This window comes from Embiotoca jacksoni, unplaced genomic scaffold, assembly GCF_022577435.1.
Source record: "Embiotoca jacksoni isolate LCO1_2020_lvr unplaced genomic scaffold, fEmbJac1.0.p SCAF_57, whole genome shotgun sequence".
Lineage (NCBI taxonomy): Eukaryota > Metazoa > Chordata > Actinopteri > Embiotocidae > Embiotoca > Embiotoca jacksoni.
Window position 1 is genome coordinate 1,755,526 of NW_027185411.1, and position 23,532 is coordinate 1,779,057.

Consider the following 23,532-nt stretch of genomic DNA (forward strand, 5'->3'; position numbering starts at 1 on the left):
ACGGGATGTAGTAGGACATCCTGGTACTCCTGACATGCTATGTTTAACATACTATGTAGTGGGAGACAGGAAATCTTTTTCTGGCATATTTAATAGTACGGTAGTGTGGATGTTGGAAGGCAGGGTACGTTGCTGTAGCACACGCATCTCAATCAGGTGTGTGCCCAATAACATAGAAGTTTGAAATGAGTGAAATAAGGTTCCCCTAAGATCAGAGTTACAAGTTAGAAGTCGAAACCCACTGATATAATTTAACTGGGAAACGCTGCATAATGCAGATGATTACCAGGAGTACTGAAACTGTTCAACACTTGAATCAGCTCGCTGTCGCTCTTATGCAAATGATAAACGATGCGAGTTCCGTTCTGCTGCAGTTCGTGTTTTTCACGAAATGCAAAGAGTGCAGTGCTTTCGCCGCAATGTTATTAATAGAGATATATTTATTTTTTTGCTTGTTCTGTCTCCGTGCAGGAGAAGAGCAACAAGGAGATCGATTTAACCTACAAGCTGAAGGTGCTGCAGCAGGAGCTGGAGCAGGAGGAGAGCTCTCATAAGGCTACCAGGGCGCTGCTGGCAGACAAGAGCAAGATCAAAGTAACCATCGAGGGTGCCAAATCAGAGTCCATGAAAGGTGAGGGCGCTGACCTTTTGTTTCCAGGAAGTTGTTCTCTCTCAGTCTATTCCCCGCAGTTTGTACCAGGCAGAAGCCGTTCATGCAAGATTTGAACTTTGTGAAATAATTGGAGGCCGGTGGAAAACTGAGCTTTTGCCTCGTCATAAACATTGTACATTTATTAATATGAGCTTCAAAAAAAACTATGGGCGAAAATAACAACATGTGGAAAATATATGTTTCTCTAATTGAATAATTGATTTCCAGAGCTGGAGCAGAAGCTGGCGGAGGAACGAGCGGCCAAACTACGGCTGGAGAACCGAATACTGGAGCTGGAGAAGCACAGCAGCATGATGGACTGTGACTATAAACAGGCTTTACAGAAGCTCGACGAGCTGCGCAGACACAAGGACCGCCTCACCGAGGAGGTGAGTGTTTATATTCCACACAGGACAGCAGTGAAGTGTGTGTTTAGATATTAAGTGCCACCTACAGACACAAATCCTGCAGCTGCTCCTGTAGCGCTGTGTGTCATGGTGAATACATGGAATGTAATTTTGCTGGTTTACATTCATTTATGGCATCCGTGGGAACGTAGATCAGAACGCACTTCCGAAATGTTCGCAGGTTGTCTTTATTTATAGGTTTGCGTGTGCTTCTGGAACAAAAACAAAATTCGAATCATATTTACAGAGTACAAACAGTTCTGTTTTCACCTGGTCCGCACGTGCAGTGTAACAACGCTTCCCCAACGATTGAAGATTTAACCAATCTGAGACATGAAATACACGTGACATTATAGCAGTAAATGATTGTGACTACAAGTGAAACCAGCAATTTAATAGTCACATAATAGTAATAAGAATATTATATATACACAAATCACTGCTTTCTCAATAACATGAACAGTTGAAACACAAAAATAAAGACAGTAAATAAAACTATAACACCAAACGAGCGGCCACATGTTGGACAATAGTAAACAGATGAACCACAATAAATTCCACGTTCACCTGCTGGTAACTTTCACGCACACAGAATTGAAGTGAAACCTCCGGTAACGGGAACAACAAATACTAATTAAACCGATTTTCTGTCCTTCATCACAATGTGTGAAGTCTGAGTTGAACTTTTATTCTGTTCCAACTTATAAAAACAGGAAAACATTAAGAAAAGCAAATTCAACTGAGGAAATGATGGGAGAGCTCATTAATACAGTGATATAAAATAAATTTTTATATATGGAACAATGCAGATTAAAAAAAAAAAAAAAACTGTTCCAAATGAGGAAATAAGTGTGCATATTAAATCATGTGTACAAACCACCCCTCAAATGTTCCACCTTTTGTATTTGATCCACTCGTTCAGGTGAAGAACTTGACGCTGAAGATCGAGCAGGAGACCCAGAAGCGCAACCTGACCCAGAACGACCTGAAGGCCCAGAACCAGCAGCTCAGTGCCCTGAGAACCTCGGAGAAGCAGCTGAAGCAGGAAACCAATCACCTGCTGGACATCAAACGCAGCTTGGAGAAGCAGAACCAAGAGCTGCGCAAGTCCGTTTGGTTTCACTCTTTTGTAGTTGTCAAGACTTCGTGTTTTGGCAGATGATGAGAAACTGAATTTTGTTATTGTCTACAGAGAAAGGCAGGACACAGACGGACAAATGAAGGAATTACAAGACCAGCTCGAGGCTGAGCAGTATTTCTCTGTGAGTCTGCTCTGTGATTACAAATGAGCATTTAAAATGACAACACATTGTAGTTCTGTAGCTTTTAGTTGGTTGGCTGTAACATAAAATCATTATTTCAGTTGCTAATGCATGAAGAGTTCACTGTTCAATGACCACCAAATTAGTGAATGTGTTTTTATGATCATATAAATAGCACATAGTACATGGTAGTAATAATAATAATAATAATAATAATAATAATAACAATAATAATAATCTCGTGAATAATGAAACCTAATTGAATGTTTTCCATGATCATAGTTTCATTTATCCGCACACACTGTTCATGTCCATTATTACTCAAGACAAGTAGTTCTTGCTTTGAAGAAACTTTCGGAATCGTCTGGTCTCCCCAGTAGAGGCTGCAGGATTCATGAGGTGTGTAGAGGCACAGAGAAGTGTGTCAGCTGTGAGCTGTACTTGACCTGCTCACTGGTTTCCAGACTCTGTACAAGACGCAGGTTCGTGAACTGAAGGAGGAATGTGAGGAGAGGAACAAACTCTACAAAGACGTGCAGCAGTCGCTGCAGGAGCTGCAGGAGGAGAGGTGGGTCTCGCTGTTTGAAAATATTGAATAAAATAGATATATTCACTTTAAACTTCAAGACTTTACTGGCTGTTTTTTGAAACTTAAACAAAACCAAGACAAATGAAAGATCTGAAAAAGTCAATTTATTCATCTCTGAATAACACGTTTGTTCATTTTGGATTTATGGACGTTTCAGTGTTGGATTTATGTTTTGAATTTGTTCCAGGGACTCTTTGGCCGCTCAACTGGAGATCACGCTGACGAAGGCTGACTCGGAGCAGCTGGCGCGCTCCATCGCTGAGGAGCAGTACTCAGACCTGGAGAAGGAGAAGATAATGAAGGAGCTGGAGCTGAAGGAGATGATGGCCCGCCATCGTCAAGAGCTCGTTGAGAAGGACATCACCATCAGCTCGGTGAGTTGCAGCAGCGCCCGTCTCCAACATGTTTTTGTATTATCGGCACTTCAACAGCTGTTTCTGATGTGTTGGTAAGTAACTCAACTGTTCATCACTTTTAGATAAAGAGGGTCATTTTCCTCATTGCTGTCGTAATACAATATGATGCACATCTCATGCAAATAAAGGTCCTAAGTAAAAAAAAAAGAAAAGAAGACTGATATGAGTTTAGGTTGCTGCTTCAGACAGCTTCGACAGTGCTCACTATGACCCATAACAGTGAACATGACAGTATTTTTCCTGTTTCGTGCAGCTGGAGGAGGCAAACAGGACTCTGACCAGTGACGTCGCCAACCTGGCCAATGAGAAGGAAGAGCTGAACAACAAACTGAAGGAAGCAGTGGAAGGTAATTAACAGTGTTTAAAGGTGTAATGTGTAATCATTTAATATTGTCATCAGAGTCATCATTTTATATTTGTGTGTCTTTTTTCTTCAGAATCAGACAAGTCGAAGGACTGGGAGCAGCAGATAGGCCAGATGAGACAGATGTTTGAGAAGCAGCTGCAGTCAGAGAGGACGCTGAAGACTCAGGTCGGTGCTTTTAAGAACATAACGCACAACGTGACCAGTGACCACTGAACCTAATGGCACCATTCATGTGATAAATTCGACTATTTTCCCAAGTTTTCTTTTACCCTGAAAAGACCTGACCCCGTGGTGCTCGCCTCCTTTCACAGGCCGTCAATAAGCTGGCGGAGATCATGAACAGGAAGGAAGTGCGTGGCGGAGGCAGTCGCCGTGGTAACGACACGGACATGCGGCGAAAGGAGAAAGAGAACAGGAAGCTGCAGCTGGAGCTGAGGTCGGAGAAGGAAAAGCTCAACAGCAGCATCATCAAATACCAGAGAGAGATCAATGAAATGCAGGCAGTAAGTGAGAATCACCCACATTTCGATTAGTTTCTTCAGTCTCGTGGTTTCTCCGGCTGAGAGAAGATACTCTGCTCCGATATCTTTAACTGTACGTTGCTTCTTCTCTTGTTTTTAACGCGCAGCAACTGGCGGATGAGAGTCTGATGCGTGTTGAGCTGCAGATGGCTCTGGACAGTAAGGACAGTGACATCGAGCAGCTGAGGAACCTCTTGCAGTCGCTCAGTGTTCAGTCAATGGACTCGGCCAGCGTCAGCAGCGGGCCGGAGTTTGATGCCGATGATGCGTACACAGGTAAACGCTTGGCAACTGTAAATACAGCAGCGTTTTTCAGTAGTTCTGACAGGACATGCATTTCATTTCAGCGTAGTTTACACACTTTTGCTTCAAACAAATCTAAACATAATGGATTTATACACTTCTTTCAGTTCGTATCAAACGCTTGTAAATACGATATTCAGTTCACTCCTGGGATGTGAAAGTCAAGCAACTATTTATTTTGCTTTTGTTTGTTGTTTTGAATAACCACTATTTCAGGATAAGATTATCTGTTTGCTTTTATTTGTAATAGTTCATGTTCCTAACTCTCTCTCAGAAACGAGGCTCGAGGGTTGGCTGTCTCTTCCCGTCAGAAACAACACCAAGAAGTTTGGCTGGGAGAAGAAGGTATGAATAAAACCCCTGAAGCTGCTTCAATCATGTGAAACGGAGTCTCGCTGATTAACGTGAGTCTTTATCATGTCTCTCCTGTTGCTGTAGTATGTTGTCGTAAGCAGCAAGAAGATTCTCTTCTATAAGAGCGAGCAGGACAAAGAGCAGTCCATCCCTTACATGGTGCTCGACATCGAGTGAGTGTGACACCTGAACGCACCTCCGCTGAGAGGACACCCATCAGATCATTTCTTGTAGAGACATTTTCTGTTGGATTGAGTTGCATCGTTTCAAACACTTTGATAAAGAAGCATCACAATACTTGTTTCCATCACACAGCAAACTCTTCCACGTGAGGCCTGTCACTCAAACCGACGTGTACCGCGCCGACGCCAAAGAGATTCCCAGGATATTCCAGGTCTGCACCCGCATTGCTTTATTCGTTTTATTGTTGAACTTCTGGGTGATATAGATAGTTCTTGAAAAAAAAAGATGAAAACAGCTTAAATTTAGTTGAAAACCCTCCTTCTCTGTCCTCCTCCCCAGATTCTTTATGCCAACGAAGGCGAAAGCAAAAAGGAGCCCGAGTTCCCTGTGGAGTCGCTGGCCATCGGAGAGAAGTCCAGCTACATCTGCCACAAAGGCCACGAGTTCATCCCCACGCTCTACCACTTCCCCACCAACTGCGAGGCGTGCACCAAGCCGCTGTGGAACATGTTCAAGCCGCCGCCGGCTCTGGAGTGCCGGCGCTGCCACATCAAGTGCCACAAGGACCACATGGACAAGAAGGAGGAGATCATCGCCCCCTGCAAAGGTAGGACGCTCCAGTCCAGGGTTTTATCAACGGACTGATCTGTGAACTGAGAAGTGCAGGTCACTCAGGCCCTCCAGGAAAGTGCGAATAATTGACACAAATTCAAGCAATATCTGCGGGAGCTTGTCATTTTTTTTTTTTTTTTTTTTTTTTATTCTCGCAATTCCCCCCCCCCAAAAAAGACAGCTGTGCTGAAAATATTACACAATAAAGTAGTCTTTTCAAACAAAACTCACTATTAACACAAATAATCATTTACAACCAGCAGGGATCTCCTCTTCTCCTCTCAGCACCAAAACAAACTCACAAACAGGAATGAGCAGAAAACCTGGAAGTGACAGAGTTTGTGGAAATGTGGTCTTCACAATAAAATGATCGAATTAAATGCTTATTTTCAAAGGAAGTGATTAAATATTACTATATGTTTAATTAGTTTTGTACGCGTCAAGTTGTAAGAGACTCCACTTTGGCCTATGTGTTGACTTAACATAAATTAAACACCATTTAAAGCTCTTATTTTGACAGCACATGTAGTCGTTGTTTCTATATTAGTCACAGACTCCATTTTGTAAAGCTACATCACTATTATGACTTTTTTGGTTACTTTGAGTCACATGGTTTTCTAAGTTCAATAAAAGATTATAAATAAAATATGTCTGCGATGTGCAGCATGATTATTATCAAAAGAAGTGATTACATATTGTTAGGTAGTGCTTAAAAAGATATATTATTAAAAAAAAAAAATGCTCCACTTGTGATTTTTTTTCTAATTCCTTCACTTAAAAACTGCAAAAAATGTTTGTTTTTTTTATCAAATCTGCCGCACCATCAGGCATTTTTTAAACTCCCCAAAAAATGCTAAATCCTGGAAGGACCAGCCACTGAGGACAGGTGCAGCCTCAGTGCAGCTTTTTCAGGTTTACAACAGACATTGCTAATGAAAATAAAAGTGTCGATGCTGAAGATTTGACCCGTCTTCTCCCACCAGTGAACTACGACGTGTCCACCGCCAAGAACCTGCTGGTGCTGGCCGTGTCCCAGGAGGAGCAGCAGAAGTGGGTGAGCCGGCTGGTGAAGAAGATCCCGAAGAAGCCGCCGCCGCCGGAGCACTTTGCGCGCTCCTCGCCGCGCGCCTCCATGAAGGTTCAGCCCAGCCAGTCCATGAGGAGGCCCAGCCGACAGCTGCCCACCAGCAAGAGCAGGTAGCAGAGGACGCACCAAACTAAAGAGCCGTTATACTTCAGCAACACACTAATACATTCTACATGTTATTGAGACACATTAGAAGGACATGCAGGAGGAAGAATAGGCTGTGGGTTTTAATACACGATAAAAAGCAGATTCAAAGGACAAGTATCGAAGTACTAGACTTGTATTTTTTTTTTTACTTTGGGCCTGAAAATACTCGTCTCCTCCATCGTGCACCGAGAGTTACCCAAAGCAACCAAAGCTATAAGACATTTCTGCACACGTTGGATATTATTTATCCAGATGAGCTGTTTTTTAAGTGATTATTACCTGTTTTTATTTGTAGAGTGATTATCTGCGGAGCTTCAGTCTTCATATATGTTGGGATTATTGCAGAAGATGATTGACTGTTTTTAATTTTCCCTTCTGGTCAGAACAGTCCTGCACTTTAAAGGAGGAGACTTTATTTTACGGATACTAGTGTGTGTGTTCAGTAGTCGTCACATGGCCATGAAAACCAATCTCCCCTTTCAGATTGGAGGACTTCAGTCTTCAGGACTGGCACTGGGCGTTGGATGATATCGATGATGATTGTTCCTCTATGCATTTCTGATGACCACATATGGTAACACTGTGTGCAGTGTGTGCTGTGCAGTGCCGACCATGAAAAAAACATGAGAAGCAGAATGCTGTTTGTGTGGTGGAACTGTAAAAACGTCTCTTATCACGTCCACCACCTGATGTCATTTGCTCACTGGTCACATTATCCTGTTAACTCCATTTTAAAATGGTCTCCCCCCTGGTGACGTTACCTCCTCTAACGTCAGCCCTCGCAGGTCAAATGGCATCAAAATGAGTCGAGAAGACTCCGGCAGTCACTGACTACCAATGACGACTTCTCCCGTCGGCTTCTTCCTTTGCGCTGACTCAGATCCTGAATGTGTGTCTATGTTTGTTTACCACTTTGTTGGCACTTTGAGGTGGTGAATACACACATGCAGGTGGTGAATACACATGGACGTTTTGGGATCCGTTCATCTCATAGTTGGGATCACTTTTCCAATGGGTGGAAATTGAAGCAGATGTATGGATCTAAGATATCTTAGACTATCATGGGTTATATTTATTTGATATACTAAGTACATTATCACTTTATACCAAAGCGGGACTTGGGCATAGTTGGTCCAAATACGACTTGACTCTTATCATCTTGTATATCAGGAAAAAAGGTTCAAATGTATATATTTATTTTATATTGTTTGTGCTATAAAACGAATAAAAGTAACGCAAATTTTTTTTTTTAGATTTTTGATTTAAAATAAATGTCGGGAAACATTTAACTCTTAGAATTCGATGAACGCAAAGTGCATTCAAACATGCTCCTCTTGTCAGTAAAATAGCGCAGCGAGTATTCATCACAGAGATGTAATGCTGATCCTGTGAAACTGGACAACCTGAACTTTCCAAAATGTCCAATCTGTGCTGTACGACCAGGCGTTTGCAAAGATAATTGAAGTTGCGTCATCATTACTCTCTGCATGAAGCAGTGCGTCCATCTCCACCTCCCCTTCTACTCTTAATTGAATAATTCTCAAAGTCCTGGTCGCTTCATAAAATGCTGAATATCTAAATAAACCAGCGAGTCCCTGGTTTGGGTTCCTGGCCACACGGAGTCATTCATTACATTTATTTTCCATTATCCACTAAACATATATTTTTTTTAAACTGCCGAGTCACACAGTGTCACACAAACATGGTTCTGATATTGTCAGCTTATAGACAATCTCCCCTACTCAACTATGAAAAGATATCGCCACTGACAATATTTGCTGGTGAGATACATGTAGAAACATACCAATTTCATAAGATGAAATAAAAAAATGTTCCTTGATATAAAGGCTAATGTACAAAATCTCTTTAAGTATTATCAACTTAAATAATGACAGATTTGATGGCCTTGCGTGTACTAGCATGAATATATAGCATGAATGGGGAGCCTCAACAATGACCAAGACATGAGCTTAAAAGTGAAGGTAGTGAAATCGCCCTGAAAGTAGCCCGGAGTTCAAAAGGCTCTAAAATCCAGGATCGTCTCTCCTGTTGTCTGAAGTTCAGCCGCAGCCTTGGTTTGACAGTTGTGCAACAGGATGACTTCACCGTACCATTAAATCACAGTGCAACCTTCCAGACATAACATTAAATATTTAGTGAGATTAACCTTGCCTCTGTTTGTCTCTCCTCCTCCAGTTAACCTTGCTCGGCAGTGTGGTGCATCTCCGAGGTGGCGGGGGTGTGTTTCCTCCTAAATCAAAGACTGTATACAAAGCTCTGTTTGCAGATCAGCACACTGAACTCCAACATCACTTCACCCACCCCCGCACCCCCCCCCACCCCCGCCCACCCCCCCGCCCTGCTTCAAGCCTCTGAGAGCCACAAAGTCTGTCTTCCCCCCCTCTGTTCAACTTTGTATCCCGGACACTTACAAACCGGGCGGCTCGTAAACACAGAAGTCAAAGTCTTCTCTGGGGTCCTCGGCCGGAGCGATTTGGTGTCTCCGTGGCTGGAGTGGCTCGTTCAGCCCCCGCACAGCAGAGGAGAACTCTCGTAGGCGTGACTGAGGCCGGCCACAAGGGGATGAAACTTTACCTCAACAGTTCTCACCAGGACACACGGTCTGATTGAAGGACCCGACAGGACAACTCCTCGCCGTCACCTTGGGGGATTCTTGTGGCCAAAAAAAAAAAAAAGGACGTTCTTGTGTTTAATGATTATGAAGGGTTTAATGGGGAACACTACACTCAGAAGATTTCTGTATTTTGTCAGCTTAAAAAAACCCACAGCTGAGGTTGTTGAACTTGATCCTGGATGGAGGGTCTGTACTTTTCAAGCTCTTTACCATAATGATTGTAGCTTCTTTGCTCCACACAGTTCTGCTTTCAGGTGCGTGTCTGCGGGGGTCACAGGATCTTGAATAAGGTACTTAAGCAAATGAGCTGTGACTTGTTGGAAGGACATTCAGGCGGGGAGGGAGTGTCACATCCCTCCTGGGTTTGAGCAAATAATTCCTTGAGTGCCTCTTATTCAGATTTTCTGACTCGGGCGTCGCTCTGAACCACCGGTTCGTCGGACGGCATTAGACGGAGGGGGCCGCACACGAGATCCTCACAATCCCATAATACAAACCTGCACTGTCAGTTCTGAGGGGTTAATGTTTACTGAATCCAAGGGGTGCACCGTTAATGCTTCTCTGATCCGAGCTCTGCTCCTTTTGTTGCTTTGAATGTACATCTGGGCGTCACCAGAGACGACACACAGGCATTGTATTACGTGTATCCAAATATACTTGACTGAAGCCCCCTTTTTATTTCATCACCAACTCCTCTGAGTGAACTTGCATGCGTTTGCTTTTTCAGGACCTCGTGCTCGAGTGCCGTCACCCTACAGGCCACCGCCTACAAGCAAATGTCATTTTGTTTTCTTTATTCAGCCTTAAATGTAGAAATGAGAGGAAGTCCACCAGTAAGAAGCAGAAACAATGAAGGTATGCAATCATATCCTGGTCCACCAGTCAAGTACTGAGCAGCACTATACCATTCAAAGTTTTTCTAAAAGTGTTTGTCCTGATATTTTTGTATTAAAAGTAACCAGACTCAGAGTTTGGACACTTCGTTGTGTGTATGTGACTTATAGCAGGTGGAGAGTAAACTCTGTGAGTGTGCGTGAGTGTGTGTATGTGCGTGTGTGTGTGTGTGCGTGTGTGTGTGTGTGTGTGTGTGTGTGCTCTCTCCTTTACCCAAGAAGCATGTTTTATACATATAAATATACACAGTATATATTTTACATGCCATACAGTGCACATTATATTATTTATACAGCCTTGTCCACTTTGTATTTAAGGGCTCTACATCCAGATTGCATGTTTGCTACCAAACAGCTCTATAATAATAACCACTTCAACAATAAAGACATGGATGTGCCTTTTGGTTTTGGATTATTTTTCTCTGTCTTGGATGCTGTAAATTCTTTAGAGCTGCACAAGTTGAGTGATTTAAAAAAAAAAAAAAAAATTCATGAATAACACTGAAATAAGCAAATTGGAAGAATGTTTGGTTTATTAAAATAGTTCATAAAATAACTTCACATTTATAAAAGCTTTTTAAAATACAGTATTTCTTATCCTGAGTAGGACGATCTCAGTTGTACTATCAGATATGAGTATTTTGCTCAGTCAGTATAAAGAAGCATTTGTTCTCATTACAGGTTCATTTTTACACACTGGAATGTCAGAGGAAAAAATGTGTGGATTTAATTAAAAAAAAAAAACAACATGTAAAAAAGTCTTGCAACAGCTGCTAAGATAACCGTTGTTTTAATGACTGATGCAGCAAAATGTGAAGAATGAACTTCAGTCAGCTCCACGATGCAACTCTGAAGACGTTAGTCGTCCTTGTTGGATCTGCTGCTGTGTCTCTGGTAGAAGAGCACGGTGAACAGCACCCACAGGTTCAGCAGGGTCATCACGACGAACCGCACCAGAACTGTGACGAGCGGGAGACGTTATTACAACCGAGATGGCGAGACGGAAACAACCGAGTTGATGAAAAATGTTTTGGCGTGAATCGTCTCGGTAAAGTAGAGCTTTATTTATAAATACTGAATGAATACCGATCACTCAAAGATCTGCGGTTTAAAAGATGTACCACGAGAGATACGAGATCAGTTTCATTCACGGCAGAAGATCGTGAGACATCAGCAGAAAATGGGATTCTTTATATTGAAAAAAATAAAAATAACTCATAAATCTAATCTCACTTCCTGTTTAAAACATTCATTTGGCTTCAAAGTTGGCAATTATTACCAACAGAATTTCCTCTTTTCAGCAGCCTGGTTCACGTTAACCTGAGTTTATGTGAAGACAGGAATGACAGTCCCGACTGAGTACTTTCCTACGTTGTATAGAATGAGTTTGACTTTGATGCATAGACACATCACTGATCAGATCCAGGTGCTTAAAGTGGTCCGGAGGCCTCCGCTTGACGTGAACATTTCTTGTCAAAAAGTCACAAAGCTCATTTTAAAAGTAGACAGACCACAAATAAATGCAAAACAACAACAACATAATAATATGGCTGTGTTGTTTGTAGTCAAGCAGCCCTCTGATGAAATGTGAGTCTCTAAGCGCACACCAAGATTCCCCATAAAAACCACCAAAGAAAATCCTCATGTGACACCATGATGGAAGTGACTTAGAAAACAAATCTTTTTCCTTCTGAAATGTTTACAGACTTCATTAAATATTCCTTATTTGTGATTCAGACTGACTCACCCTGCATGTCTCCAGTTGTCACTGTGGTGGTGTAAATTCGCGCTGAAACAAAGAGGAAGCCGAGTTAATGACATCCTCATTATCCAACAGAGCGTCTGATATTTAATTTATGAGGCGTTGAATTGCTAATTGATTAAATTAGGAGCCGAGTAAATAGTATCATACATATTCAGGAACTGAAACGCAAACAGTACTTCAGGGAGGCGAGTTTATAAGCACTTAAAAACTGGTTGGATGGATTAAGTTTGTGAAGGATTTCTAAACACAAGTGTCAGACGGATTTACTCGGAGAATAGTACTGGACTTTTATTTGACCATTTGTGCATTTCTGGTATCACAGATCTGGATTACACTTTAGTTTTTTAGCTCCTTGCTTTGCTTTTTGTATTTACTGTCGCTGCAAATCTTAGTGCCATTTTCAGCTGTTAAATCTGTAGAAAGCCACAGTTGGCTACTTTACCATGTGCACCAACAAACAGGAAAAGTAGGTGATTGTAGTCAGTGAGCTTAAACAGCAGTTAGCAGCTGCAGAGGCAGATATTTTCCTTGTGAGACGGTGGAGACCAAAAACAGCTAAAAGCAAAACTTTGATATGATAAGATTATACAGTGTGTCACTGTTGTGTTTACAGCTTGTTTTTGCTGCCTCAAAGTGGTCAGATTTAAATGATATCAGCATCTACTACATATATCTGTTCTATTCCTTTTCCTAGTATAAGTGTTGGGTTGAGAAATGCAACACAGCCACTACAAAACAATTGAAAATGCTTTTTACACAATGAACTTCATTATGATAAATCTCTCTGAAGTCCTTGAATTGAATTTGAACCAAAATGTAAAGGCGGAAAACACTGAGGACTACTTCGTTTCCACTCACCTATGCAGGTGTAGGTGGCCAAACCCCAGGAGAGGGCGCTAACCTGCCCCGCGTCCTTCGACCTCCACAGGCATTGCAGCTGGGCAAACTTACTGGCTGCACTGATGAAGGTGCACAAACTCTGAGGAGACAGCGGAGGTCAGACAGACACATGCTGTCATAACATGACAGGTTGAACGCCACAATTAAGGTAAGAAAAAAGTTTCAAACACTTTACGAAGCTTCCATTATCTTAAACTTTAAGGGGGGGGGGTCACTTGCAGGATCACTGTTCTCACCTGTTTCTATGGAAAATGCCTGAAGACATTTTCATCTCATTAAACAAAGAGAGCGTTTTGGCATTTATAAGGTCTGGGTATGTTTCTGAGGTACAGCAGGTGAAATGAGGTCTGGATAACTTTCTCCTCAAACCTCCGCCTCATTACTCCTGAATGATGACGTGCCACTTTTCTTTTTTTTTTTTCTTTTCTTACTCTGTCGCATATACTGTGACTTATGATTAATGTTTAACTGCTTTATTACCATGGCCAGATCTATGATCCACTTCTCCACCGTGAGGAGCTTCCAGCCGCCGACAAACCTGAACGCAGTACGTTAAGGCAGCAACACGAGACACAAACAGGCAAACGGCTCATTGATTTTCTTTAACGTCAAGTGAACATGTTCCCATCCATCGATACTAGAAAGTGAAAGGATACAGCGCGGCGTAGACGAGGCTGTGCCGCAGGCGGCCGTTGTAGTGCAGAATCAGGAGCAGGAGAATGAAGTCTGAGGACGCAGGGCGGTGTTAGATCTGGTCCCACTTAGGACTGTGTTTGACTTTCATTTCATTTCCCTGATACACCGTCGCTTCAGGAAGTATTCAGACCCCCTCGCTTTCTGAGTAGCTATCAAAGTTATAAAATACGTAAAAAACGGCCAACAACAGCAGTCAAATTTAAGATTTGATATTAATGCACGATTAATAATCTAACAACATATTAAGTTGCTGTTTCTCTGCATTGAGTACTTTTAATATTAAGCTGAATATTTAAAATACATTTTCCTGCTTAAGCTTGCAGGCAAGTTAGTGTGATTGAAGAGAGGAGCACGAGGCATTAACACCGAATGATCAAATATTTAAAGGGTCACGGTCAAGAAGATTAATTCTGCAGAAAATCTGAAATAAATGACACATTTTCTTAAATAAAAAATGACAGCAAGACATAAATGAACGTGACAGGATGAGATGACTTACCTTGAGTGATGAGGATGGGATATTCCAGGTATGTTGGAGGTGGGTAGTCATAGTACATTTGGTATGTTACAAAAACAATGAACCTGTAAAACATAGGGTGTCAGGTTATTGATTTTGTATTATAATGTTCAGCAATGATTAAGACATTTAAAAGATGTTGAAGGGAAAAACAAAACAGGGCTTGGAACAAAAGCAGATCTCTCAAAGCCTGAAGCAGTCGGAAGAGATTCGCTCGACATGTCAGCAAACTTACAGGCGACTGTAGTTCAGTAACAGGAAGTTCATTCATTTATTCCTTTATAGGAGCAGCTTGGTTAAATATGTTCAGCAAACATGATGAGTAAACAGTCGCAGTCTTCAGTGAAAAAAAAATTCTGCAGCGCAACAGCTGAAGGTCCTGTTTATCAAGCCAACATGCAGTTGGACGCAAACGTAAACAGAGACCGACCGATACTGGAGTTTATACTAGTATTAAGAAGGTAAAAACAAAATCAAAAAAAATCTGATATTGCTTAACCAAAATTTGGTTATCAAACTCTTGCGGTAAAGATAATGAAGGTAGGATATTTTACAGTTTAATGATGAACTTTATTGTCCACACTGACATCAATGTACTGAAAGTGAGAAGTTCACTGAGAATGTAATAATCAGAAATTAAAAAAAACAACTAAACAAACACACATAAATGCAACCGTTTATTAAATTACTTTTAAGCATTATGCTCTGTAAAAAAAAAAAAAAAAAAACAATTTGCCACATCACCGGTGATGCAGCCCGTGATGGCTTGTATGTGTTGACAGAAAAAGCAGATTCATTAAGTTTGGGCAGTTTTTTTGGGGGAAGTATGAAAAAATCTCTAATTTCTGAAGTCGTCTCTCAGTCAGACGTAACGATGAATGAAATCTGAGCGCCAGCTGACATCATCCAGGATGGTGTTATTAAATAATGCTTATTTTACCTTTGAACTGCGGTCAAATACTGCACGTGAAGTGTTTTTTAAAAAAAATTTCCACTGGTGAAAATGCCAAATCTGCGACTGATTCCCGCCAGCGATCAAGGAGAAGCTTCTCTGCATTGTAGCCATGCTGAGTCCTTCAGGTTGATAGAGATGATTTATAAAGGACGTTTATTTGTTTATATATTTTTTTTGCTTTTTCACTATTGCATGCACAATGACAGCAGGCCATCGCTCACCGGCACACTACTGACATTTAGGAGAGTGCAGCTACTGCCAGGCACCGAGGAGAGACATGGACACAGAGAAGACACAGAGACACTTATTTTCACCCAACAGGGACTCTTCAGATAAAAAGCTTTAAAACAGACAGTGACACCACTTCCTGCTCCACAAGTGTAGTTCTTAAACTAATCCAGTGCACTGATTTACCATCAGACACACAGATCTAATGTCCTCAATATCCCCAGCTGTGTGAACAAAGCACGATTGTTCAGTGTTAAGCCCTCCTGGTGGGATTATGTTTTCATTATAAGGTAGCTTCGTCAGTTGTGTGTGTCCTCATGTCCCATATGACGCTAAATCTAAAAAAAAAAAAAAAAAACAAACTGATTTTGCAATTTTGTTCAGTTAAGTAGAAAGGAATAGAAAAATAACACAGGTGTTATAAAATAAATAAATAAATAAAAGACAGATGGTGGTTTAATTTGATGATTTTTTTGAACAGAGTTTGGAAACGTGGCTGTTTTCTCTGCACATGAAATGAAACCGATGAGAAACAGGAAAGGCAGCACATCACTACTCCGCAGGCATCAGTGAGTTAATGCACAGTGCGCCTCATCACGCTGGTCACAACTCATCTCCTTTTTTATTTTTTATTTTATTTTTTTTGTGCCAATGAGCTGCACACTTTTCATATGAAACAACAATATTCAGCCTATTCCCAAAAATAAAAATAACACATCTATACCCGATCAGCTCGAGCAGCAGGCTGTTGAGGCTGACTCCGGTCGTAGATTTCGCCCGGATCAGTGCAAAGATCTGCGGGAACTTCAGCACCATGCACGCAAACAGCGTGCTGAAGTTGGCGACGTGTAAAAACGCGTCGGACTGCATTATGTCCAGATGGAAATCACAAAAAACAGAAACTTCAGATTGACAAGAGTCGTCGCAAATAACGAGCTCCCAGATGCTGCCGACGCTGCACCGTCAGGATGCTTGAATTTAAAAATGATTTCCGTTTAAAACCTTCAAAATAAATCCGATGCGTAATTTGTAATCGTGCCAGAATGTTTAGGTCGGGAGGAAAATACTTTTTAAAAGTAAATAATCTTAATACTGACTCCATTGAAAGTCTAAAAATTGCTTATTTTTTAGTAAACTACGCATCAATAGATACAGACATGCTATTATTTTGAAGGCAGAGTTGTTTTATTTCCTTTATCAACGCGATGCCTGTCAGCTGGCATCTTTTCTCACTTCCGCATACATCCACTGAAATGGTCGGCGCTAAATTGGATCAGGCGGAAGGACGCACTCTGTAAAGTCTACTTTCTCGTGATTGTGGGTTTTCTGAAATGATCGACACCCATCTTCATCCCCGATCCTAACACCAACACGAACTCTCCCGCAAACGGAACAACCAACAACAGGCGGAGCGTCCCTCCCGCCGATCCAGTCTGGCACCACCCGCACTGTAAATGCTCCACCTGTCTTCTCATTTAAAATGAGCCTGCACCCCCAACCAAACCCTGCAAGACCCATTTGAACGAAGTCATTTCTGCAGCAACGTGATGAGAAGCTTCGAAGCCTCTCTCGGAATTATTTCTAATTTAGTCTTTAAAATAGATTAATATTTTATAATCTGCTGTGTGGATTAGACATTTGGTATTATCTACTACTTGCAGCATAACGACACGAATTCAGTCCACACACACTTTAATGGAAAACCTTTATTCCAAGGAGACATTGACTGTTATTAAGCAGCAAAATCCAAATTCTCTTAAACTAAAATGTTTTTCAAATTTATTGGGGTCCAGCAATTTCCTTCACATTTAAACAAAGGGACAGTGATTTATAATGACGTTAAAATATCCATAATGGCATTCAAAGGCACCGGTGAAAAATCACCTGAGAAATGCTGCTATTCACACAAAGTGCAGGCGGACGCTACATCTTCATCAAATAAACTGGATGTAACTTCACGGCGCCACCAGGAAAATATGGCTTAGATATCCTGGAAACATGTAACAGTCATTTTAGGAATAAAAAAACAACAACAATTTGATCACAAAATAAAATATATACTACAAGAATCAGACAGAGATTCTCAGTCTGATACTCTGTGTTATCGAGGATCTACAGCCACTTTTTACTTGCTTTTAAGTTGTCTGCTTGTTTTCTCAGGTGTCCCTGAGACACCACAACAGTTCACGGGCCTTTATAGTCTTTAACATTTGATCAGGCGTCTCGTTAGATCGTCAAGTATCTGATTAAATACCCGACGGAGCTCGGGTGACGTGAATCTGATCTGTCTTCCCTTCTCGTCTGTCTTCGTCGGTGTTGCTTTTCTGTACGCTGCTTGTAACTTTTTGTTTTTACGTGGCAAAAAGCGCCGATTAGAAACAAGCAGAGGGTCCAGATGTGATGTGGCTCAGCTCCGTGGAGGTCAGGCAGGGCAGCGTCTCGGGGTCTTTTTTGCGCCTGTGACGACTTCCCCGCCCGACGAACATCCTGTCCAATCGGATCAACTCCCTCCCCAGCGGAGTGGACAGTCTGCTGCCGAACATCTGGTTGGTGGTGTTGGGGACACGATTAGGGAAGAGTGACACGTAGGTGGGCTGAGGCTCCTCTGACCTCGGCTGTCCCTGCAAACACACAGGGGGTAATGTCACAGCTGCATGTCGTATAATGGCTGTCACAGATGGCTTGTTGTGATGCTTTTTATTTTATTTTTTTATAATAAAACTGTTCTAAACTTTAATAAACGGCAAATTCAGGTTGAGTAACCACCGTACAGGATTTCTAGGAGTGACATCATTGGTTAGGTATAAGTAAAAAACAAACAAAATTCAGTGCACATCCCCAGTGTCCGGCAGTTTGAACATTATTTAGCCAAATTAACTAATATATTTAGATTTTCTTTTCAAGTAAGTCTTATTTCCAAAGCAGAACAATAGCTCACAGTTTACTCACCATCTGATCATAGTTCCTGAGAAAGTTCCAGTTCTTCTCCCTGTTGGACCAGAATCTATTGGTTACATCTGTTGAGCTTCAATAACCTTTAAACTAATAACTTGCCATGACTTAAAACTGACTTCGTTATTAGAGTTCGTAACCACCACCTGTTAGAAATAGAGTTTTCTTGTTTTGACGAGACCTTTTCTTTTGAGTTTGACAATCTGTTCGTACTCACCACTCCAGGGCTCCTCTCCTCTCTCTCCACACCAACTCTTTCCACGCTCGGTCCTGTTTAACGGCATCGGTCCTGTCCGGGTTTGGCACCACGTGTGCAGTTCCCCCTCCTGTGTTTTCTGTGCCGTCCGCCGGCTGCGTCGTCGTCCTCGTCCTCGTCGTCGTCCTGCTCCCATTCAGTCTCTCCGGTGAGCGGTAACCTGCCGAGGACAAGCGCCTGACGTTGTTCAAATCCATTCTGGAGGCTGGGATTAAAAATGAATACAGGTCATGAAACTGAGCCGAGTCGACTTATTGAAGACCGAATGGTGGTTTGAGCGCCGGTCTGAGGAGTGAGGGGGAGAAATCACTGCTGGTCTGTTTACGTTTCCATGGATACGGTTGAGCGGCTGTACATTGTTCTCACCGGCCGAGAGCAAATAACAAGAGCTCCACGATATAATGTGTAAACAGTCCCAAGATTTACATACAGAATTTATAATATTGTATTTAATGGCCCTTTTTGACAGTAAGTCTATTAGAAGATTGGACATTTTGTTCGCGTAGACCATCAGGTTAGGGCCCCTTCAAAATAATAACTAGGAAGATGCACATAAAGTTCGATGTTTTATTTTCATTTTACCAGAGTAGAAAAAGCCTTTCTGCCAGCTTTTCATTCATGCGGTTCTTCAAACTCAGAACCTCCAGAACACGATGCACCGTGTTCTTCGCTCTCCGTTCGCAGTCCTTCTCCTTCATCCTCGTCTCGCTGCAGACTCTCCACCCTCGCCGAAGTTTGGCCCTCGGGGGAGACGCAAGGCGATGCACGACGGTGAAAATGTTATGAGAAATACTTGCATCACATCATGCTCGCAGCGGCAGAGCTGGTAGAAATCCTCACAGTAAGAGGCAGAAGTTCAGCCTGTTGGAAACAGAGACCCGTCCACTGACAGGCTTTCCTCAGCCTGTCTGGAGGTTCGTGTTAACCTGGTTGCCGGTGGCTGAAGTGGAAGAAAGAAATACTTTAAAACAACTGAAACAGGTTTCAGTATCTCACGGTGTAATAATACACACAATTCATCACCGATTCCTAAACATGCAGAGAGAACAAAACATGTCCTGTTAACTGCAGAGAAAAACAGCATTTAATCAATATGCACCAGATATTTAGTGGATATAATTTAATTTGGATAATATAAATATAAATACATCTCTCAAGCAATAGATTTGTATTTACTTCATATTTTTAAGTTGCAGGCTATTAGCTCATTGTTTGACACACTAGCAGTAAATCCAACACACTTTAACTGTTGCTTTCATTAACATGTGTTTATTTTTGTTTGTTTGGATATTCAGTACATTTTATTCAAAGTTTAGTACCTAAAATCTACTCAATTATATTTGGAGTCACTTTGTCGCCACAATTTTAAAAGTACCTCTGGGTCATATTTATTAGAGCGAGGAGCTGTTTTTAATTCATACATGAATTTTGTTCAAGGAGCCACTTTATGGAATCTTTTAAGGGGTTTTCTGCTCATTTTCTTGGATGTCGTTGCCACACATCTTGAGTTCAGGCCTCCCACAGAGGAAATAATCTTTCTGTCTTTAAAATTTGATCAGGCGTCTCGTTAGATCGTCAAGTATCTGATTAAATACCCGACGGAGCTCGGGTGACGTGAATCGGATCTGTCTTCCCTTCTCATCTGTCTTCGTCGGTGTTGCTTTTCTGTACGCTGCTTGTAACTTTTTGTTTTTTACGTGGCAAAAAGCGCCGATTAGAAACAAGCAGAGGGTCCAGATGTGATGTGGCTCAGCTCCGTGGAGGTCAGGCAGGGCAGCGTCTCGGGGCCTTTTCTTGCGCCTGTGACGACTTCCCCGCCCGACGAACATCCTGTCCAATCGGATCAACTCCCTCCCCAGCGGAGTGGACAGTCTGCTGCCGAACATCTGGTTGGTGGTGTTGGGGACACGATTAGGGAAGAGTGACACGTTGCCAAGGCTCCTCTGACCTCGGCTGCTCCTACAAACAAACATATTTTATGCAAATGCGCTCCAAATTTGTTGCATCGTGATTGCTGGTCATTATCTGTGGACTTGATGTGCAGAGGTACGAGGTCACCATTTCATAATTTAAAGAGAATTAGAAAAGATTCTTCAGGTTCAGTAAACAACAGCATTTTTCAGCGAAACGTCACTAAATTGTGGCGTGTCTGAATATATACATTTAAGCATCCCACCAGACTGGGGAGGTTTGCTGGATTTAAAATTGCCACCCTGCACAGTCTGTCTCTGTTCCACCGAGCTGTACCTTCAAGCATGACGTTGCATCCTCTGTTTCAGAGTCGCCTCTATTGATTGCTTTGTGTGTGTAAATCAGCAAAGTGAGCGTCGCATTAATATCTAATTAATTCATTAATTAATAAAACAGTGTTTTTGTCTGAGGAGAAATTGTGAATTCTGCAACTGAATCATAAAATGTTCTTCAGAGAATGTGTATGACAGGATTTCTGACATTAATTTTGAATTATTTTAAGATCTGGAAATTTGGCGGATTATTTCATCTGAATTTTTTTTTTTAAATCCGAATTACACAACACTAACATTCAAACTGTTAACATTGAATTTTATTATCATACAGAGTATAGATTTTTTATTTATTTTAAAACCCGGCTTCAATAAAAGATGTAGTTGAATTACATTTATTTTGAAGACCGGAAGTTGTGCAATAAGCGCCTTTATTCTGAAGCCCAAACGCCAGCGGAAGTTACTTCAGTGAGAGTGACGGAAATGAATCCCGCTGCTGGCTCTCCAGCCAGTTCCCCCAGGAACCAATCGGAACCATCGGCGAGGTGAAGGTAAACGTTTCACGTGGGTTTTTTTTACACACCTTTACCGACCTGACGAGATATTTATTTACATTTCTAGTCGCCAAATGCGTTTTTAATTTGCCAGAAACCGTTTGGCCCACGCCAACATCCCCGTTACCTCCGTGGAGCTAACGGGACGGAGGGAGGGGGAGAGAAAAGGGGGGAGGGGGGGGGGGGCTCCTCCTCGCAAACTTTTCCGCGTCACACGACTGAAGCAGCTGCTGCTTCCGCGGGACGAAGCGTGAGCGCTGACGTGACGTCACAAGGTGTGCTTTTACCTGCTGCGGAGCACGAGCCGTCTTTTTTTTTTTTTGAACACATGCTAACCGGCTAACTGTGCTAGGTCTAATAACTGTTGTATTAACAGACGAAGTTGATGGAGAAAAAAAAAAAATCAATTAAGGTGGTGTTTTTTTTGTTGTTGTTGTTTTTTTTGTGGACCTTTGATGAACAGCTGTAGTTTGTTTCCTCCGCGGCTACAGCACGTGAGCGGAGGGGGGGGTGGGGGGGGGGGGGGGGGGTTGGTAGCCTCGGATGAAGGGTCACAGACCGGATTACAAACATATTAATAATCTGTTCAACCACATCACGTTTGTTAAGAAGCTGTGAAGCCACAAAGGTGGAGGAGGTTTTGTTTGAGTGAGTGGTTGGGATGCCCACAGGTGCTTTCTGACATGCGGGTGGAGTCGACGCAGAAAGGTGGAGCTGCTGACAACCAGTGCACGTTTTTAATAGGAACGACAGGAGGTGTGTGTGATCAGGCCAAATGAAACACACTGGTGTGTCGGTGTCCTCAAGTCAGCTGCAGCTCTGGGGAGAGGATGGTGACATCACGGTGACATCATGGGTGACATCACGGTGACATCATGGGTGACATAAACAAAGAGAGGCTTATTGCAAAAGTAGACCGTTGTCCCAAGTGGCACGCTGCAAAGTCCTCTGATCCCGGGACAGCCAGCCGGTGACGTCAGAGTGCTCGTAAGTAAGTCATTTCTCATCTCACTTTCCGGCCTCATAAATTGCGGGACAGTTGGTTTTAAAATGACAAATTACATTAGGCAGCAGAAATAATCACATCCAGTTTGTGGTTCCTTTTTTTTTTGTCTGAGATCATTTCAAGCATCTTTAAATGTACACCTGTCACAGAGGTATTTTTTTTTCCCAGTTTTTTTTTTTTATACAAAAGTGTTTGTAGTTAATAAAATACAGCCTCCAAGCCTCTTCTAACATCCTCCCTCTGTTCTGTAAGAGATGCCGGAAAACAATCCACACCGGTGCCGCTGCGCGTGATGCTCACCTGAGGTTCTTCATTTAAACCTCGATTACGACATCAGATGTCGATCAGTGGTCTTGGTTATATTGTTAGTAGAGTTTTATCTTTGCTGTTTCTGTTCTCTGTATCTCGTGCTACTAAATGCTGCGGTAAATATCGGCCCGTCACCGATACGTTGGGTTTCGGCTGATGTGCGACGGTGTGAAAACTTTGTTCGCGCAACTTAATGCCGTAAAAGATCGTTGAGGATAATTAGACATTTTTCTATTTGTGTGCGTTGGAAAAGAAAACTGTAAAATATTCCGCCTCAGTTCTGTATCTTTGTCACAAGTGTTTGATAACCACATGGGAGACATCATTGCAAAAAAAAAGTGTGTTAATATAAAACTGTACATACAGAATATATAAAGAATATCAGCTGATAAATTGATATCAAATTTGTTTTACTCCAAAATGTTGGTGTCAGCGTTGGCCACAAAACTCCAGTCTCAGCCGGGCTCCAGAAAATAGATGATAACCTTCACTTGAGGTGAATGGAGTCGCCATTAACACTACGAGTGGCACCCACTTTTTAAATCATTTGTTTATTATGAAATACGATGCCCTCACCCCAACCGGTCGGGGCAGATGCTCTCCACCTCGGAGCCTGGTTCTGTCGGAGGTTTCTTCCTGTTTTTCCGTCCCTCTGTTGGAGGTTTTTCTCCCTTTTAAAGAGGAGTTTTTCCCTCTTAGTTTATGTGTGAACTGTTGAATTGT

The 23,532-nt window shown here is 42.1% G+C and overlaps 4 protein-coding genes across 4 annotated transcripts in view; 2 read left to right on the forward strand and 2 right to left on the reverse strand.

The window, feature by feature from the left end:
- The window catches only part of rock2a (rho-associated, coiled-coil containing protein kinase 2a), a 40,399-nt gene extending 29,567 nt beyond the window's left edge, over positions 1 to 10,832 (forward strand). The window contains exons 17-32 of the mRNA XM_069172956.1: positions 472 to 631; positions 881 to 1,041; positions 1,982 to 2,166; positions 2,252 to 2,321; positions 2,786 to 2,889; positions 3,098 to 3,284; positions 3,580 to 3,673; positions 3,764 to 3,858; positions 4,005 to 4,196; positions 4,322 to 4,490; positions 4,792 to 4,862; positions 4,956 to 5,044; positions 5,187 to 5,265; positions 5,394 to 5,661; positions 6,650 to 6,863; positions 9,097 to 10,832. Coding sequence (XP_069029057.1) covers positions 472 to 631; positions 881 to 1,041; positions 1,982 to 2,166; positions 2,252 to 2,321; positions 2,786 to 2,889; positions 3,098 to 3,284; positions 3,580 to 3,673; positions 3,764 to 3,858; positions 4,005 to 4,196; positions 4,322 to 4,490; positions 4,792 to 4,862; positions 4,956 to 5,044; positions 5,187 to 5,265; positions 5,394 to 5,661; positions 6,650 to 6,863; positions 9,097 to 9,100 — 2,142 coding nt within the window. The 3' untranslated portion in view covers positions 9,101 to 10,832. The remainder of the gene's footprint in view (positions 1 to 471; positions 632 to 880; positions 1,042 to 1,981; positions 2,167 to 2,251; positions 2,322 to 2,785; positions 2,890 to 3,097; positions 3,285 to 3,579; positions 3,674 to 3,763; positions 3,859 to 4,004; positions 4,197 to 4,321; positions 4,491 to 4,791; positions 4,863 to 4,955; positions 5,045 to 5,186; positions 5,266 to 5,393; positions 5,662 to 6,649; positions 6,864 to 9,096) is intronic.
- A 102-nt stretch (positions 10,833 to 10,934) lies between these two features.
- slc66a3 (solute carrier family 66 member 3) lies at positions 10,935 to 16,446 on the reverse strand. Its single transcript, XM_069172957.1, has 7 exons — positions 16,214 to 16,446; positions 14,289 to 14,371; positions 13,750 to 13,819; positions 13,574 to 13,631; positions 13,052 to 13,172; positions 12,176 to 12,217; positions 10,935 to 11,387 (listed from the first exon to the last, which is right to left on the reverse strand). The coding sequence occupies exons 1-7, from the start codon at positions 16,357 to 16,359 to the stop codon at positions 11,287 to 11,289; spliced, it is 621 nt and encodes a 206-aa protein (XP_069029058.1). The 5' UTR covers positions 16,360 to 16,446; the 3' UTR covers positions 10,935 to 11,286.
- A 787-nt stretch (positions 16,447 to 17,233) lies between these two features.
- cimip5 (ciliary microtubule inner protein 5) lies at positions 17,234 to 18,933 on the reverse strand. Its single transcript, XM_069173013.1, has 3 exons — positions 18,659 to 18,933; positions 18,439 to 18,478; positions 17,234 to 18,110 (listed from the first exon to the last, which is right to left on the reverse strand). The coding sequence occupies exons 1-3, from the start codon at positions 18,892 to 18,894 to the stop codon at positions 17,862 to 17,864; spliced, it is 525 nt and encodes a 174-aa protein (XP_069029114.1). The 5' UTR covers positions 18,895 to 18,933; the 3' UTR covers positions 17,234 to 17,861.
- A 2,472-nt stretch (positions 18,934 to 21,405) lies between these two features.
- The window catches only part of LOC138212546 (CAP-Gly domain-containing linker protein 4), a 31,758-nt gene continuing 29,631 nt past the window's right edge, over positions 21,406 to 23,532 (forward strand). Inside the window, exon 1 of the mRNA XM_069172973.1 lies at positions 21,406 to 21,491. The gene's annotated coding sequence lies outside the window, so the exon portion shown is untranslated. The remainder of the gene's footprint in view (positions 21,492 to 23,532) is intronic.

Coding starts and splice junctions, on each gene's coding strand:
- cimip5 (XM_069173013.1), bottom strand. CDS start 18,894: ATGGATTTGAACAACGTCAGGCGCTTGTCCTCGGCAGGTTACCGCTCA. Junction 18,479..18,658: donor AGGAGAGGAGCCCTGGAGTG/GTGAGTACGAAC, acceptor CTGGTCCAACAG/GGAGAAGAACTGGAACTTTC. Junction 18,111..18,438: donor TCAGGAACTATGATCAGATG/GTGAGTAAACTG, acceptor GTGTGTTTGCAG/GGACAGCCGAGGTCAGAGGA.
- slc66a3 (XM_069172957.1), bottom strand. CDS start 16,359: ATGCAGTCCGACGCGTTTTTACACGTCGCCAACTTCAGCACGCTGTTT. Junction 13,820..14,288: donor TCCCATCCTCATCACTCAAG/GTAAGTCATCTC, acceptor CTGCGTCCTCAG/ACTTCATTCTCCTGCTCCTG. Junction 12,218..13,051: donor GGCCACCTACACCTGCATAG/GTGAGTGGAAAC, acceptor TCTTTGTTTCAG/CGCGAATTTACACCACCACA.